Below are 18650 nucleotides of genomic sequence, written 5' to 3'. Positions count from 1 at the left end.
GTAGATAGCAGCCTTGACTGTGGTGCCTTTCCTTTCCCCCGGCAGTGACGGCCGCTGCTGGGGCTCCTTCCACCCGCCTGCCACGCGTGTGAACGTGGCAGGTGGGGCAGGAGGACACATGCCCCTGTGGTTCTCTTCTGCAGGTGAGCTCTGTACAGCGCGCACCGTCCGATGGGTCCGAAGGGGTTTTGTATTGTGTGCTTGTCATTGCGCCTGGCGAGAAAAAGCCCGTTAGACATCTTGAGGCATTCAAGTCTGAAGGCCTGTTGAGAATTGTCACTTTACCCACTGTTGGTGGTCCCCTTTGAATATTTAACCTTCTTTCCCTGTTGAAAAGGGAGTGAACGAATCCATGTAATTTCAGCGCATTTTTATTTGCAATGTCTTGCTGCCCGTCGGTGCCTTGTCAAATTGCAGTTTCTTCCGCCTCTTTCTCTCCTGGAACCGGAGCTTAGTTTAAAAAGCACTGAAGCACGGGACAGGCAGACTTGGAGTACACAGCGTGACATGTACAAACCTGACGACATTCTGGGATTGGAGGATCAGCTGTCCATTGCGGGGCAGAAGACGGGCCACCGCCTGCCCTGCAGCTCGGCCAGCTGGCGCCGCCGCCATTCTCAGCCCTCAGGACAGACTCTGCAGTGACAGCTGCAGCCTGTGGGCCGCTGGCCACAGCTGTCCCCACGAAGGCTGGCCGGCCGACTCCTGGCCGGGCCCCTGCCATGATGCAGGCGCTTTGCGTGTCTCTTTTCTCGAGCCTTAGGTTTCTCCACCTGTGCTTTCTCTGCAGTTCCTGGCTGTGTCCTGCCGGCTAGCTCATCCTCGGGCCTGTCAGTGCATGGTTCATAGCCATTCTTGTTTCCACTCATGTTCTTTGAACTTTAGTGTGCCGAGACCTAGTGTTTCCAATTTTGTGCCAATAAGAAGGAAAAGGCACACGGTTCTGTCACATTAACAGATTTTTAACACAGCTTTTAAAATTTTTTCACAGTTTTGAACTTGGTAGTTGTAATTGTTTTACATAATTTGTAAATAAAAGAGTTTCTGAAACACTTGTGCTTGCTCTAACTCTTCTGCTGTAGAAATGGGTTTCCCAGGGCTGGCCCATCCTGGGGGGGCTGGAAGAGGGGCCAGTCACCCAGCGCTCTGGCTCCGGGCATTGGGGTGGGCGCTGTGCCCGGCCACCCACTCAGGCCTGGTTTTGTGTCTCCAGGGGCTGTCAGGATGTGAGGGGTTTACGTTGGAACATGGGATCCTGGCAGGAGCTTTTGTGGACATGGGTGTTAGTGAGGCAGCGTCCTGCCTTTCATTCCTTGTATGGCAAGGAAATCCTGGAGCCCGGCGTTAGCCTGCGCACCAAGGAAGAGTGGGCATGGCCACTGTGGCTCTCAGGTAGACCACCTAACTGCCACATACCTGGTCAGTGCTGCCAGGTGGGCAGGCCTGGAGTGCCGGGGTGACCTTGAGCAAGTCCTAACCTCAGCCCGACCCTGCAGGTTATGGGCAGGTTTCTGCGGCCCGTCAGCCCTGTGGTGGCAATTGTCCAGCTGGAGTTTCAGATGTGAACTTCACAGACCTGATCTCCAGTTTGTATTAAAGAGCAGGAGCGATTTGCAGTGTCACGCCAGTGTGCCTGTCACCTGGCTCGGTGCATGTCGTCTGGCACATGGGCCACCTACAAGACCTGCAGGTGCAGCCTCAGTGCGTTCACGGTGCAGTGAGGTCCCTGGAGGCGGCAGCGGGAGGGTTAAGGGTGGTATTGAAGCAGTAAATAAGCCCTGGCCCCAGATGTGGCACAGATTCATGGGCAGTGGCAGAGGCCACATCCTGGAAAGGTCATTTCAGGGCTGCGTTACAAATGTGTCTGAGGAAAAGCAGTAAGAGCTGAAGCTAATTTGTTCAATGTTAGCTGGTGGCAAGCATCCCCCTTTGGTGGAAAAGCTCCAAGGCCGCAACAGGTGCAGACCTCAGGCAGGCTCACCTGTAGAGCAGGTGAGACACCTAGGAACCCTGGGGTTGCCATGGCATCAGATTAGTGCACATACTGTGGTGGACCTGTGTCTGCAGCCTGTCTGTGCCCAGTGTGTAGCCAGCCTGTGCCCACTGGGACCTGGGCCGCATAGGCAGTCCCAGCATCTCTGAGATAGTTGAAGTAGCAGCAGGGCTCCCGGGGCCTGATGATGTCACCAGGGCGGGGTGGGGCTGATGCACAGGCAGGTCTCCACAGCTTCCCGTCGGCTGCATGCCCTCCCACCCACTACGGGCCCCTGCCCAGCCCAGGGCCGCCTGGCTATAATGGAGGTGGGACCCAAGGACCAGCAGCTTATGGTGAGTGACTCTTGTGGCCCCTGAGAGCCTCAGGGCTGTATCCCTGAGGCCTCCTCCCTGGTGTCTCCCGACCCAGCACCCCAGTCCCTGCCCAGGGTCCTGCCGCCTTTTCCCATGGGGACACAGTGACCTCCTGCTCCCCCGTCTCCTCACCCCAAGCCTCCAGAAAGCCTTCACCCCCTGCCCTCTGTCAGTCCCCACGGAACTCAGGGCCTGGCGCAGGACACTCAGATGATATGGGGTAGGTTTCCCCCCACCCTGGCCCCATCCAGGCTCTGCAAGGCCTGACCAAACCCGTCTGCTGGGTGGCTGGTACCTCAGCCTTTGACCGCTGGGTGAGCTAGGGCCATGGGCTTGCCCCAACCTGTAGACTGATTACAGAAACCCCCCACCCCGTCACGACTGCCCCCCAGGGAGAGCCGTAGCTTCTGTTTCTGCCAGGAGGAATGTTCCCTCTTACAGAAGAGAAAGCAGAGACCCAGAGGGTGTTTGGCTAGCTGGAGCCCACAGCTCACGGGGGATGGTGTGGAGGAGGACTCGGAGCCTGGGGGGCCTGGGGTCCCAGGGCGCCTCCCGTAGGACTGCCTGAGAGTGCAGCGGGGGGTCCTCTGAAGGTGCTCAAAGCTTGCGTGGAGGCATGTCCTCTGGTGGGGAAGCAGTAGTTACCAGGGGAACGGTAGACCACTTAGCAGCTGTGTGACCGTGGGCATGTGCCTCAGTTTCCCCATTTGAGACTAACGAGAGGGAACCAGGATCACAGCACTCCTCTCCAAGTGTCATCATGGGACACGTGCAAGTTCATGAGAAGTTAATGCCTGGTGGGCGCCTGGGAGTCACTGGCCTACCTGCTTCACTACGAGTGTGACTCATGGGAGCGGGGGGGGGGGGGAGGAGGGGGGGGCAGGAAGGGATGCGGGGGGAGGGGACGGGCCCTGGACAGCTGCCTGGTGTCCTGCCTACAGGTGGCACTTCGGATCCGCCCGCTCAATGACGCAGAACTCGAGGAAGGAGCCACCGTCATCGCCCACAAAGTGGGGGACCAGGTGAGGCTGTAGGGGCTCAGAAAGTGTGTCCACAGGGTCGCAAAGCGTACCCTTCCCAGGTGGATTTCTCCTGCGCCACTCCCTCATTCACTGACCCTTTCATTCAAAAAATGTTAACATCGAGGGCTCCAGTGGCTGGGCGCTGTGCAGACATTGAGGAGACAGGGCCTGCCCCACCAAGCTGAGCCACTGGGGTGGGGTGGAGTGGGGGCGCTCAAACAATTAGCAGGTAGGTACATGTATAATGTCAGAGTTAGTGCCACAGAGAGGAGTCAAGCAGCGTGACGTGGTCACAAAGGCCTCTGATGAGACATTTGCGCAGCGCCTAGGGGACAGGGAGACACCAGTGGTCTCGGAGAGGGTGGTGCAGGCAGGCAGAGGGGAGCCAAGCTGCAGGGCCTAAGGCAGAGCCTAAGGCAGGGCCTAAGGCAGGACCGCTGGGCTGCTCAAGCACTGCTGGGGCCAGTGGCTTCTGGGGGGGCGGGTGGGCCAGGGACTGCTGCGGGCCAAGGGCTTGGGGGGGGCTGGGCCAGAGGCTGCCTGGGGGTGGGGGAGCGAGGGGCTGCCCGGGGGCCAGGGGCTGCTGGGGCCAGGCCAGAGCTGGGAGTGGGGGCTGGGCAGGAGGGCCAGAGCTCTGTTAGCAGGCTCAGCTCTACATCTGTGATGTTGAAAATGGCCCAAGGACTGTGGCAGAGTCGCCGGATGGGGAGCCAGCACGCTGCCACGTTGCCAAGGATTCCTGCTTCTTGGAAATGGGCTCAGAAGCTGAGCTCTCATTGCAGTTTAGAGATGTTGGTAGTCATTTGCCAGAATATTCGCCAAATTGGGGGTAAAACAAAATTTTGTCAAGTGAATCGATTTCCCACTTGTCTTGAGGAATAGAATGTACTTCCTGGAGCTAATCTGCACTGGAAGGCAAGGGCCCCATGCTGGGAACCGGGTGGGGCGCCTGTCCTCACGCTCAGGGAAGGTGAGCCAGGGGAACTGTGGGGTGTGTCAGCATCTCGGGGAGTGGGCAGAGGCAGGGGAGGGTTCGTGCTGAGTTCCTGGATAAATGAGTGAGGAGACACGGCAGTGGTTAAGCAGAGGGGAACAGGTTTGCAGGAAGGGACTTGGCTTGCGGTGAAGTGTGTTCAGTGGTCTCATTGTGGGAACAGTGTCAACCTAACGACAGATGGAACTGCACGGGGTGGCAGGGCGTGGAGCCGACTCCCCCAGACGCTGCAGAGGGTGACAAACGAAGGGACACAGACAACCCAGGCAGGGCAGGGGCGGGACAGGCTGCTCTGCCCACGCGCTTGCGAGTCTGGATGCTTTAAACTGTGTGCACCTGATTAAAGTACCGCAAGTGGGAGGGAGAAGGGGATGCCCCTTTAAATAACTGTTAAGACGAATAATAATTGTTGGAATTGACAGTGGCTCTCGCAGCAGTGACATTAGACCGAGTCTTGGGGCTTTACCCACCATGGGGACTGAACCCAGGGAGCTGTGTCCCTGGGTGACTTCTGGTCCTACCTGAGAATGGGGGGCTTCAGCCTTTTTTGTGTCGCTTCCTGCTGTTTGCAGGCCACACACCTGTGAGGTGACCACCTCACACCTGAAAACTGTCACCTTAGTATGCGACCCACTGGCCCCAGTCCTGGTGGCTTCATGCACACGGGGGCTGCCCAGAGGTTCTCTAAGTTCACCTGAGAACTTTTTCCTTAGAGTAAGGTTTCTGCTCAGTTCCCTGGCTTTGGGGATCAGGTGACTTTAGAGAAAGGGGACCCTGCGGGATTTCACGGGGGAAGGGTTTGGGTTGAGGACTTGAAATGAAGCAAGTGCATCATAAAACGGAAAACTGTTTTAGCAAGCGGGGTCTTCCAGTTCTTCAGGCCGGGAGGCTTTGAAATCTCTAGGACTGTTGCGACTTGGTCAGTTTGCTCAGCAAAAGGAGTGTTTCCAAACTATGTGGGGGGCGGGGGGTTGGCGACAGCTATGGTTGCAGGTGCCCTCGAGCCCTCTCCACCTGCACTCCCACCCCTGCGTGGCTGGCTGGTCTCCCTGCTGCGTGTGTGGGCAGCGGTGTCTCCGAGTCATTTCAGAGCCCACCTCGGGCCTGGCTCCCGAAGGCTGCCCTGCTGAGTGCTGTGCAGCCCACTTTAAAAACTGCGGTGAAATCCACATCATGTAAAACAGGCCATTTCAAAGTGAACCGTTCTGTGCTGGTCGGCACATTCAGTGTCGTGCCACCACACCTCAGTCTAGTTCCAAAGCGTTTTCATCTCCTGAGAAGACCTTGCACCTGTTAAGCAGTTGGCCCCCGTGCCCCAGCCCCACCCCCGGTGACCACCACCTGCTGTCCTCCCATCTCTGGACGGTTCACACACCTGGAATCACATAGTAGGTGGCGCCTGGCTTCTTTTACTGAGCATGCTTTCGAGGTTCATCCATGTTGTAGCGTTTTCTTTTAGCTTTGTATTTTGAAGTAACTTCAGACTAATCAGAAACCTGCAAGACCACCACAAAGAGCTCCCGTGCCCTCTGCGTGCAGGTACCCCAATGTTAGCACTTCCCTCTCGCCGCCTGTGTTCACACACTCTGTTCACTGGGCCATTTCAAAGTAAACTGGACATCATGCCTCTCCACACCCAGATATTTCAGAGTCCAGTTCTTAAAAACAAGAACATTTTGTCACCCCAGTACAGTGATCAAAATCAGGGCATGAATATTGGTACGCTATTATGAAATCTACAGATGTATTCAAATTTTACTGATTTCTCTTCATAGTGTTATTTATAGCAAAATAAAAAGATATTTTTCTGGCCCAGGAGCCCATGCACCTGAGACTTTTGGACATGCATTGTTCACTGCTGTCTTTCCACATTATCTCATTTACCCCCTCACAGCACACCCATTTTACAGATGAGAAAGCTGAGGCCCAGAGATGGCAGGGAACTTGTCCAGGGACTCTCAGCTGCTGATCAGTGGAGCCAGGATTGGAAACGAGGCACGGGGCTCTGGAGCCCAAATTCTTAGCTGCCAGGCCCACACCTCAGTGCCAGGCTTGGAGTCCCATGGCAGGGACATGTCCAATTTCTCCTACAGCACAGGCCTGCCCTCGGCCAGCACACATGGTGGGAACTGCCCCCGGTCCTCCTTTCCTTAGATTGTCTCCATCACTAGAAGGAGAAGAGATGCACAAAGGAAAAGAGAGTTCATGTCATGGAAAAAGTGCTGGCCAGAAGCCAGGGCAGGCCTGGGGTGCTCCCAGCACACCTGCCTCCCCAGGAACCCACGGGCAGCCCTTGCCTCTGGGACCTGCTGCCAAAGCCATGAACCAAGAGAGGGGTGGGCCAGTGCCAGGGGCCGGGCTACTGGTCCTCATTGTGCCCCTAAGACTCCATGGTTCTCCCCACCACCCGGTCTTGCAGCCCTGGAGACCCCCAGGCCCCCCACCACTCCGGGAGTAAACAGAGCTGTTGGTCTCTAATTGCCCTGCGCTCCAATCCCCTGGGAATAGCTCCCTTGAACCTCACCTGCAGTCCCCAGGGCCCTCATACAGCTTGCTTCATAGTTACACATTTACGTGAGACAAGAGAGGCCCCAGAGAAACAGAGCCGCGCTGCAGGGCTTGGGTGGGTCCTTTTCTTCCCCAGGGCCCAGGGCACCCGACCCTCTGTTCTCCCCTTTCCTTTGGGTGGCGCCCCTGAGCAAGAGGTAAACAGGTACAGAATGGCCGTGCTCGGGGTGGCGGCTCGCTCAGCACGTTAGAGCTTGCAAAGCCCCTTTTCCCCGCACAGAGCCGCTTGGAGCCTGCCTGCCCCGATCCTGTGGGCGGCCTTCCACTGACCCCTCCCGCTCCCCGCTCCTAGATGGTGGTGCTCCTGGACCCTGGCGAGGGCCCTGAGGACACGCTGCGTGCACACCGGTCCCGGGAGAAGACCTTCATCTTGGACACTGTCTTCGACCAACATGCGTCGCAGGTACCCTCACCTTACTGCTCCCTGTGCCCCCACTGGGCCAGGCCAGCCAGGGGTGTCCTCACCACACCCTGGAGCCCCCTTGGGAGGACCGGGTGAGGTGGTTTCACCCATGGCTCCTCACAGGGGTCTCCCTGATACTCAAGGAAGTTGCAGGGCTTTTCACGCCTTATTCATCCATCCATATGTCTGTTTGTCGTCCATTCACCCAAGTACCCAACCGTTACCTGCCCTTCCATCCACCCATCCACCTGTCCATCCATACATACATTTTTCTGTTTCCCACCCATCCATCCACCCATCCATCCACCCATCCAACACAGGGTTCCATCTGTCAGGTGGTGGAACAAACTCCCTGCCCCCAGGGCTCACGTCCCAGCGAGGGAGACAGACAGTAAGCAGGAAAAAACAAACATGTTAGTACTAGTGCTGTTGTGGAGGTGACAAAGCATGTGCCTTTCAGAGAGGACGTTTCAGCTGAGGCCTGAAGGAAGGATGAGCCAGCCGTGAGGGCGGGGGCTTCAGCATGCCCATTCCACAGACGGAGAGCCTGAGGCTCTGCAGGGTCCCACAGTGAGGCCAGAGCCGGGCGTTTGGTCCCAGTGTCAGGTCATACTTCTCACCAGCACCCTCGACAAAGGAATAAAGGCTGTCCAGCATGTAGCCTGTCCCTCATCTGTGAGGGGCCTTGTCACCCCCCGTTACAGAGGGGAGCCTGGAGCCCAGGGCGGCGTGACACAGAGTAAAGGATACACTCCTGAGTCCTGCAGAGCGGAATTGGGACCCAGGCCTCCTGAGGTGGGAATGCCATGTCACCAGGGTGATGACGTCTGGGGGTGGTCGGCCCAGGACAGAGTCCAGTGAGGAAGGCAGAGCTCCATGCTGACTGCAGCCCTTCCCACACAAAGGGGACTGGGACTCCCTCGACCTCTGCACCACACCATCATGTGCCAAGCGCCACGGCCCTGCTTGTCCCCTAGTTCTTGACTGCTGCAGAACCCATGCCCCCAGACAGCCGCTCATGCCCACCTCTCAAGGTTCTGCGCGTGGTGAGGATCCGCTGTGCAGGCCTTACGCGGGTTTAGTCCTGCGGGGTAGGGGCTGCAGTCAGCGTGACACCTGCGGGCCCGTGCGCACATGGCCGCCTCGCTGGCTCTCAGTGACTTGCCTCTGGCCGGGAGTCTGCAGGGGCTGTCACCTGGAACACACACAGGGGGCCTTTCTGTGTGGCTTGGGCGGAAGCTGCCAGGCTTCTCAGAGGCTGGGCCCACGTGGACATGGCCTCACTCTGCCATGCTTTAGGGGCCTCGACTCAGGTATCCGGGGGGAGGCAGGGAATCTGAAGCCTTCTCCAATCCAAATGCTTCTCCTTCACTGCCCACCCTGTCCCCTACGTTGGCCCACCCCTGGCAGCCAAGTTAACAAGGAGAGCGTCTCAGGAAGGGCCTGCTGCCAGCCACCCACTGCACTGGGAATGTCCCCTCCATTGAGGACTCAGCCGTAATCACAAGGCAGAGCAGGTTTGCTCAGTCCCGGCCGGCTCAGCTGCTGACTGAGCAGATAGGCTTCTCTCATTCCCAAGGTCTTAGCAGCCTCAGAGATAGAAGGGACCTGGCCATCAACATTTATTGAGCAGCTACTGCACGCCAAGAGCTGTGCTTAAGTGGTTGACATGTATTGTCTTAGAAGCCTCACAGCAACCCTATAAAATACACAGCAATATTGTCCCAATTTTACAGATGAGGAAACTGAGGCTTCAGGAGGTCAACGACCCGCCTGAGCTCACAGTTAGAGAGCTCAGAGCCAGCACTCAGTTCCAGGTAATTCCAAAGCCAGAGGAAAGCAGTACTGGCTTTGGAGTCTGTCCATCCCAAGCCCGGATGCTGCCTCTCCCTTCTATGAGCTGTGTCTATAGCCTGGGCTAAGGGGACAGGTCAGTGAGATGAAGCTCAGGACCCAGAGTGGGCGCCCAGGAAGGGCAGAGGAAGTGGGGACTGTCATTCCTATCCAGTCCAGCCAAACCCACACACCCTCATACATCAGCCCTGGAGGAGTCCTTTCTTGAATACCCCACATGGACAGGGAGCTCACTCCCACACACTCCCACTGTGATGTACTGCTGCCTTAAATGAAATTAAATTCTGCTGGCCCAAAACTTGTACCCCTGGTCCTAGTTTTGTCCCATAAACATTAGTCATAATGCCCTTCACAGATTTCCGATCCTGTTGCTATCTTCCAGCCCTTTATGTTCTTTTTCATTTCTCTCAATTCTCGTAGAAGCCCTGGAAAGGACTCACAGGTGTTCAGTACCAAACATGCAGCAGGCCTCGTGGTGGGAGCTGTCACATATGTTCTCATGGCACCTCCCTCGCAGCCCCCCTGTCGGGTGGGCCTCGTCTCACACCATGAGGCTCGGAGCGTGTGGGGCCGCGTGCCAGGGCTAGCGCCGAGGCAGTGCAGACCCAGGTGGAGCCCAGAATGCCCAGTGCCCACGCTTTGTCTAGGCTGCCCCTCTCCATGTAGGGCCCACTGTGTCCACAGGGAATAGCCATCTGCAGGCACCACACGCTGGTCCTCTCCAAACAGCCAGGTGCCCGACTCTCGCTAGGTTGTCCACTTAACTATCTGTCCCTGTCTGTCCACAGGAAGACGTGTACCATACCACCACCCAGCACTTGGTGGGAGGCGTCATTTCTGGATACAACACAACGGTGTTTGCCTATGGCCCCTCAGGTACCATGGGGGGCAGTGTTCCAGGGAGCGGGTTGGCGGCAGTGCACTTTTCTAACAGCACAAAGCACCTACTGTGTGCTGACATCACACCAGTTTCTCTGCATCCGTACCTGAAAGGCAGGTAGAATGATCCCCTTTTCGCAGCTGAGAAGACTGAGCCTCAGAGAGGTATAATGGCTTCCCAAGCTCGCCCCGCTCGTGGGCATGAATCTAGTCTCAGCTGCAGCCTGCGGTGTGCTGCACATGAGAGCAACAGGGGCTGCCTTTCTCACCGCGAAAACTGGATCAGACAGGGTCAGAACTGGGCGGGTCCTACCCCCTCACTGTGCACCTTGAGAAGCCCTGAGAAGCACCTTGCCCTAAACCACAGCTTGTGCATCTCACTGATTCATTCAACAACCATCAGCAAGCACCTACTATGTGCCAGGCTCTAGAGAAGGAAAAGAACAGTGTGGTCCTTGGCTGTCGGGCAGTGAGCCATCCCCTACGAAGAGACACTCCTTAAAAAGTGTGATACATTAATTCTCCTGTTATAAAACAGCATGAACTCCTTGAAGAGACCTTGGAAAGGAACCAGACATCTTTCGTGTCCCCCTCCTCTAACACTATCTCACCTTCACTTTATATCTGCTCGGGTTTTCCTCCACAGAATAGCCATTAGATTGTTCAGACAGCTTTTTGCCTTGTTTCCAAAATGGAAAATGAGCGTGTCAGAGCAGCCGAGAGAGCAGGAGGGTTTGTACACTAAATGCACAGGTGTGAACCATCTTAGGGGCAGGTGTGTCCAGGTGGGGCCTGAGCCCGCATCCAGAGCCCCGCCTTGTGGGTGTCCCATGCCCCTGCAGGTGCAGGGAAGACGCACACCATGCTGGGCATGGACTCGGAGCCTGGCATCTACCTGCAGACCCTCACTGACCTCTTCCGGGCCATAGAGGAGACGCGTGACACAGAGTACAGTGTGTCCATGTCTTACCTCGAGGTAAGCCTGCCCCCGCCTCAGGTGCCTTTCCTGCAAAGAGAAGTGGGCGTGTCGCCCCCTGAATGCCCACTGGCCTCTGCAGACCTCAGTCCTCAGAGCAGCCGAGCTCTTTGGGACGCAGAGCCCAGTGATTTGTGAGTCCCTGCATTTCTCTTCCTTGGAAGCTACTCTGCTCCCAGCTTTTCTGTCTTGTCCCAGATCTATAACGAAATGATCCGGGACCTCCTGAACCCGTCCTCGGGGTTTCTGGACTTGAGGGAAGATTCCAGGGGCAGCATCCAGATCACAGGCATCACGGAGGTCTCCACCTCAAACGCCCAGGAGGTGAGGGGCACAGTGGCCACGCTCCCCAGAGCTCACAAGGTCCTTCTTATTCAAGTGCACAGAACAGAGATGGGTCCACAGCCACAGAGCTGTTTCTCAGCTCGGGGAACGGCAAACATCTACACCCACCTTCCCATGCCCCAGGCCTGCGCTCAGGGCAGACATCACTAATAGATTACACACTCCCCTCTGCCTGCTACCACAGGCTCAGCATCCTTTCCCACGCAGCTGGCCTCATGTCTGATATCCACTTGCCATTCCCGATCCTACGTGCTGCTGCCGCACGGAGGGCAAGGTGTAAGCATTTCTGTAGCCCTCCGTCTTTCCTCTGTGCCTCCATCTCTCTCTGTGCCACCCCACACACGACATTGCCCTCAGGGTGTGCCTCACACCTGCTCAAAAACCATCGATGGCTCCTTATTGTCCCCAGAATGAGCGCAGACCCCTCAGGCCCCCGCCGCTTGATGACCGTGTGCTCCAGCCGGGCTGGCTGCTCAGACCCACGTGGCCTTAGCATCATCCCTCCTCGCCTTCTTGCCTTCCTATCCTAGCAGTATGCACACAGTAGGTGCTCAGCAAAGGCTCATTGGTTTGATTTCCACAGCTGTGTGCTCACCAGTGGGTATTGGCCCAGCTGCCAGCTCATTACGACTGCCTAGAGTTCTGTATTGAAAGGGTTCTGCGGCCGTCCTTGCTCTGTGGGAGGAGATGGGTAATCCACTGGTGATGTCTGCCATGGGTAGAGGCTGGAAAGACACGGCACAAGGTCAGCAGCTTGCCCTTCCTGCTGGATTGCTGCACTCGGTGTATTAGTCACCTCACACTGCAAAGCAGAAATTACTTCCTCTGGACAAGCTTCTGCCATCAGTATCCCAGCCATGGGGGCCAGCAAAGCATTGACCAAAGGAGCGTGGGGGGCCCACCCCTTGTCTTGCCCGGGTGGCTCTGGAGGGAGCATATGGCCTCTCAGGCCGCTGAACTCCTGCTCGCTTCTGCCTCTGTCCTCAGATCATGCAGCTCCTCACCAGAGGCAACCGGCAGCGCACCCAGGAGCCCACGGCCACCAACCGGACGTCGTCCCGCTCCCACGCCGTGCTGCAGGTCACCGTCCGCCAGCAGAGCCATGGCTCAGACCTGGCGGAGGAAGTGCACGTTGGGAGGCTGTTCATGGTGGACCTGGCAGGCTCGGAGCGGGCGTCCCAGGTGCCGTCCTCTGACGTGCCCCCGCCCCCTCGTCCCTCATCACCATCGCTCACCTTGTGTCATCTGCCCTTTCGTCTGTGAGCGGGATCCTGTCCGCCTGAGCCCAGCAGTGTCTCCTGCACCTACAACAGCACCTGCTAAACGCTGTTGATTGAATGAACTTTCACAAGCCCACTGAGCAGCATTTTCAGAGCACTTCCGCATGTCGGGCCCCCCGGGCGTTAGAGACCCAGACCCGCACTCGGAGCTCAGAACCTTGGGGGGCCAGGGACAGATGTGTGAGCTGATAATTACACCATGGGGCAGCCTGTGTTTTGTGATTCGAGGCTGTGGGAACCCAGAGGAGGGCAGGTGGTGGTTGTAGTGTCCAGGGCCAAGCCTGAGGGGTCATCAGGAATGTGGTGGGGTGCAAGGAAGAGCATGTCAGGCAGTGGGACCAGTGTGTGCACAGTTTCCTGTGGCCCAACATGGCTGCTGGCCCGACTACCCCCGAGGTCCCGTCTGCTGGCCCCCACACCCTTGGCTCCCCTGTCCTTTGCCACACCTGTCACTGGGAGTGGGGGCTGAGCTCATGGTCTGTTCCTGTGGCCTGAGGTTTCCTTGAGGACAGGACCCAGCCCAGGGCTTGGCAGAGGTGGTGTCACAATACAGTGACATCGTCAACAAGCGCCATCTCGCACGTCCTGCTAGTGCGCCAGGCCTGTTCCCCGGCACAGTGCAAGCCGGACAGCATGGTGCCTTCTTTCCAAATGCAGAGCTGAGACTTGGGCGATGGCTGACTTGGCCAAGTACAGAGGTAGCAGGCGCTGGGCCCAGGCTTGGGCCCAGGGAGTCTGGCCAAACCCCTGCCCTTCACTCTGCGATATTTGTCCTCCAGTTTGCACCACATACTCGCCTGTTAATGACCGAGTCATACAACCCCCTCCTTCACTGCCCTGCCCCTGGCCCTGCCCTCAGTGTGCAGGCTGCTGAAACGTGCAGGGCCTGACCTGGAGGCAGACTGGTTTAAAATGTAGTGTGTGAATGGAAAATATGGGGTATGATAAGGCCAGCAGATCAGGGCGACAGTTTTTACTCACAGTTCCCAAGAGGAGGGGCCATGCCACACCACGCAGGGCCACTCGGGGAAGCACCGGGGTCGTCAGCAGGCAGAGGGAGGGGAATGGGGACAAGAGCCTTTACTGTGGTTTCTGTGGCAGGAGCAGGAGAGACAAGGTGATGGGCTTAGGACTGGCTGTTTGGACAGTTGTCTGGTACTGGCCCTGGGTCATGAGGGCAGGTGGACAGTGGCCAGAGAGTGACAGTCCATGGAGTGTGAGCTCTGGGCTGGTGGGTTTGCCTCTGAAAAGTGTGCTCCTGGGTGAGAGGTTCAGTCTTTAGGACTCGGCTGGCCCTGGGAGGGGCCGTCCCTGCAGGGTCAGCAGGGCCCCCGGATGTCAGGGCATCAGATGCAGAGAATCAAAGACAGGGTCGATACACGACAGCTGTGGGTGCAGATAAGTTTGTCGAGATGAAGCCAAGTATGATGGAGGAGAGAGGTCTGGGACCCTGAGTAGAATCTGGGGCTCTGGCCCGTCCCAGCTGGGCTTGTTCTTGGAAGGCAATGTGGAAACCAGCCCCCCAGGACTTGGCTCTGGGAGAGTCCACCAGACAGGGGTCCAGACCCCAGGCCCTTGGTTGTGCTCTGCTCCAATGTGCTGTGTGCCTTTGCACAGGCCACCGCCACTCTCTGGGCCTTGGGAGGTTAGCTATAGACTCAGGTGACCTAGTAGACTGCCTTTAGGATCTGCTAGGCTCTCATGGTCTATCATTTCTTCATAGAAAATCCCTCAGAAAGAGTTTTTCCCAGAGCACGAGGTCTCTGAGAAAGGTCCCTGTCTGTGACAGAGGTGTGACCTGTGAGCAGGGCTCTGGCTCCGGCTACCCCAGCAGCTCCAGTTCCACCCTACACCCGCTCCCACTTAGTGAGGGTGACAGCTTGCGTTTGCTGCTTGTTTCTGTGGGCTCAGCATCATGCACGTGACCCACCAAGTTCTCACCGTGCCCTGTGAAGTAGGATGACTGCCCCTGTTGGCCAATAGGGACACCAAGGCAGACTGGAGGTCTGTCGGAGATAAGTGGTGTGGGCCACGCTAAAACTGTGCTCCAAACTGGCTCTGGAATCCATGCCCTTAAAGGGAAAATGGATTTTCCTGATTTCAAATGAAAGAAAAATGCAGTGCAGAAAATATGGAAATACGGGCAAGCGAAAGGGAGGAATGAGTAGTCCCCACAATGGTCGCATTAGCGGTGTGTGTCCCCCATCCTCTCAGCCACAGCCGTGGAGACCTGCTGGACCCAGGCACCTGCCAGTGTGTTGGGCGTGGGGACACGTGGCCAACCAGAGTGACAGCTCTCTCGTGGAGTGTGTGGCCTGATGGGGGACGGGTGGGAAAATGCTGAACACAGAAAAGAGGAAGGCAGTTGTCAAGAGGGTTAGGGGATTTGAAGGAATAAACAGGACACATGGGGAAAGTAACAGGCTGGCTACTGCGGATGCCCCTTTGGAGAGTGGGGTAAGGCTCCTTCACAGGAGGGGACGCTGAGCTGCCACTGGAAGGATGAGGGAGTGAGGGCCTGGGAGGCAGCTTCCTACGTAACACACATGAGTATTTTTGTTGTAGAAGTGGATTGTTCTGCACAGACATTCCTCTCACTTTTATCTCTTTCATAATCATAAGAGCATCAGCAGTAAGCATCCGTCTTAGTGGCTGTGCAGTTCTCCGAGACAGGGTCCTGTCATTTATGTCACGGGTCCTGGGTTTCAGGGGGACAGCCAGTGCATGCAGGGCCTGAGCACCGGGTGGGCGGGGTTATTGCCCCTGAACCTCTGCCCCCTCCTAGGGGGCTGACGGGTGGGAAGGATCATCTCCCTGCCAGCCCAGCCTCTCCCCACGCAGGCCCAGAACCGTGGCAAAAGGATGCAAGAGGGTGCTCATATCAACCGCTCCCTGTTGGCACTGGGCAATTGCATCAACGCGCTCAGTGAGAAGGGCAACCGGGCGCAGTATGTGAACTTCCGGGACAGCAAACTCACACGCCTGTTAAAGGTATGCGCTGCAGGCCGGGTGTGTGTGTGTGTGTGTGTGTGTGTGTGTGTGTGTGTGTGTGTGTGTGCTGCTGCCACAGCTGACTGCATCTTTCAGGACTTACCTGCTGGGCAAGAGCCCCAAGACGTGAGTCTAAGCACCCTTCCACTAACCTCCGAAGGCAGGAAAACCCCGTAGAAACCATGTCTAGTGCCCACCTGACTCTCCACACCATCCCTGAGTTTGGTTCAGCCTATGCTTGCATACACCCAGACACAGGGAACTCAGTACTTAACCGAGGCTGCCTGTCCCATCGTGGACGGTCTGACTATGAGAAGATTTCCCCTTTCTACCGAGCTGAACATTGTCACCTCTGTTCTACAGCGAGGCAGGCTATACATAAATAGGTAAAGCAATAGAGGAACGTCCCGCAGATTTGGCCCCTTGGTCTAATCTGCTCGTGTCGGAGTGGAAGTCAGATGGGGTCAGCCTGCAATGGGCCGCCCTCACCCTGAGTATCACCTGAGCACTGGCCCCTTGATCCCTGCATCAGCTGCCCTTCTCAGGATTTGGAGCAGGAAACTCGGACAGGCTGGTCCAGAAGGGCCTGGCGCGGGTGGGGGGCACCCCTGGGCAGGTGGGGGGCCTATTCCCGCCCCCAGCTCTGCCTCCCTCTGCGCAGGATGCCCTGGGAGGGAACAGTCGGACAGTGATGATTGCCCACATCAGCCCGGCCAGCACGTCCTTCGAGGAGTCGCGGACCACCCTGCTGTACGCCGACAGAGCCAAGGGCATCAAGACCAGGGTGAGCCACCCGCCCGCCCGCCTGCACACACTCACGTTCACCTGCACACACATGCTCACACTCTCGCGTGCTCTGACCTTGACCTGTGTGCGGCCCCACTAGGTCAAGTGCAACCTGCTGAACGTGTCCTACCACATCGCGCAGTACACGGGCGTCATCTCCGACCTGCGCAGGGAGATCCAGGGCCTCAAGTCCCAGATTGAGAGGCGGGAAGAGGAGAAGAGAAGTGAGGCCGGCGTCCGGGCCGCACAAGGTACACCCAGCACAGGCCAGGTACCTCAAGCCACTTTGCTGCCCTGGGTGGGGATGGGTTTCGTGGCTCACGGAGCAGAAAGGGCCCCGGTGCTGGCAGCTGAGGACAGAGTGGCTGTGGTGGGAGACAAGGCTGGCACGTGGATGACCAGGGCCCGGGGTTTGTCTTCAGTACGATGGGAGGTGGACAAGGGTGTGAGCAGGGAGCCGCCTTGAGTCTGTACTTGGAAAGTGGGAGTGAGACCACTCAACAGAGCCGTGCTTTTCTTCAGCCTCTTGATGGGGCGGGTGGAGGGTCCTCCCCAGTTGGGGTGTCGCCCTGAGAACGTGACAGGAGTTGAGGAGTTGAGGGAAGAGGCCCGGTGGTGAGCAGGGTGGTCAACTGGGACCTCCCAGTAAAGGGGCGCATTAGAGATGCCTACACTTATTGTTATGGGGAAGTCCAGGTACTTAGGGGAGGAGAGAGCAGTTCAGCAAACCCTCATGAGGACCCACCGCGCAGTTTCTCCTCCCCATCTTCCCACACACTTACTTCCCTGTCCTATTATCTAGATGCAAACTCCAGACGTCATATCATTTTATTCATAGGAATCTCAGCACAATCAGTCAAGCACAAAAAGTCAAGACTCTTTACAAAATCATAACTACAGTCTCATTTCCACACCGAAAAAAATGTTAACAATAATCTGTTCATATCATCAGACAGCCGATCAGTGTTCAAATTTCCACAGCCTTTCAACACGTAAATCTCTTCTGAACCATTTGCTTTGTTTCTGAGCTAAGGATCTGAGCATAGTCCATGCACTGAGTGTGGCTGATAAATCTTTTACGTTTCTGTTATTCTACGGGCTTCCCCTCCCTCGTTGTTTTGGCCATCCATGTTGTCGCAATGGCAGGGTCTCCTTTCTCGGGGATGAATAAGGTTTCATTATATAGTGTATATTCTGTTACATGTAATTTCCTTTACCTGCACTTCCATTCATAGACACCTGGGTGGTTTCCATACCTGGCTATTGTGGATAATGCCACTTGGACATGGGGGGCAGATAACTCCTTGAGATACAGATTTCATTTCTTTTGGGAAAATACCCAGAAGAGGGATTCCTGTTTCATATGGCAGCTCTATTTTTAATCTTTTGAGGAACCTCCAGACTGTTTTCCATAGTGCCTGTGTCAATTTACATTCCCACCAACAGGGCACAAGGGCTCCGTTTTCCCCACGTCCTCGCCAACACTTGTTATTTCTTGTCTTTTTGATGATGTCATTCTCACAGGTGTGAGGGGATATCTCACTGTGGTTTTGATTTGCAGTTCCTTGATTATCAGTGACGTTGAGCACCTTTTCTTGTACTTGTTGGCAATTTGTATGTCTTCTTCGGAAAAATGTCTGTTAAGGTCCTTTGCCCACTTTTTACATTGGATTATTTGGCTTTTGCTATTGAGTTGCATAAGTTCCTTATATATTTTGGATATTAACACCTTAGCAGATATATAGTTTGCAAATATTTTCTCCCATCCATCCACCCATCCACCATCCATCCTCCATCCATCCATCCTCCATCCACCCATCCACCCATCTATCATGTACCCATCATCTACCCACCCACACATGTGTATTGAGCTCCTCCTTGGACCAGACCCTATTTTGGTGGGCAAGCATGGAGTTCAACACTGACTTAGGTGGCCTTGCTTCTGGTACAGTGGCTCTCTTGCTGCCCCCAGTCACAATGTCCACCCAGGACACAGAGGAGGACAGCCGCCAGCAGATGAACAAGATCCGGGCCCAGCTGGTCAGGGCCTTCAAGGAGCAGCTGGAGATGCGGCACAGCCTGGTGGAGCTGGAGAACGCCAGCATCGAGCTGCACATCGACGCGTCCCGCTACCTGCTGACCAGTGCCGAGTGAGTGTGCCGTCCCATGGCCCCGCCCAGGGCCCCAGGGCCGCCCACCCCAG

At 56.5% G+C, this 18650-nt stretch overlaps 1 protein-coding gene across 1 annotated transcript in view; it reads left to right on the top strand.

The window, feature by feature from the left end:
* LOC308491605 (kinesin-like protein KIF19) overlaps positions 1-18650 on the top strand; it is a gene marked incomplete at both ends in the record, with an annotated part of 36590 nt that overhangs the window by 621 nt on the left and 17319 nt on the right. The window contains 12 exons of the mRNA XM_081035433.1: positions 5-143; positions 2276-2328; positions 3291-3371; positions 7226-7336; positions 9979-10066; positions 10912-11045; positions 11244-11369; positions 12378-12572; positions 15512-15661; positions 16323-16445; positions 16548-16698; positions 18420-18597. Coding sequence (XP_080891559.1) covers positions 5-143; positions 2276-2328; positions 3291-3371; positions 7226-7336; positions 9979-10066; positions 10912-11045; positions 11244-11369; positions 12378-12572; positions 15512-15661; positions 16323-16445; positions 16548-16698; positions 18420-18597 — 1529 coding nt within the window. The remainder of the gene's footprint in view (positions 1-4; positions 144-2275; positions 2329-3290; positions 3372-7225; positions 7337-9978; positions 10067-10911; positions 11046-11243; positions 11370-12377; positions 12573-15511; positions 15662-16322; positions 16446-16547; positions 16699-18419; positions 18598-18650) is intronic.

This window comes from Rhinolophus hipposideros (genome assembly GCF_964194185.1).
Source record: "Rhinolophus hipposideros genome assembly, chromosome: 23".
In the NCBI taxonomy this organism is placed as follows: domain Eukaryota; kingdom Metazoa; phylum Chordata; class Mammalia; order Chiroptera; family Rhinolophidae; genus Rhinolophus; species Rhinolophus hipposideros.
The sequence above is the reverse complement of the archived record's forward strand: the minus strand, read 5'-3'. Positions and strand labels throughout refer to the sequence as shown.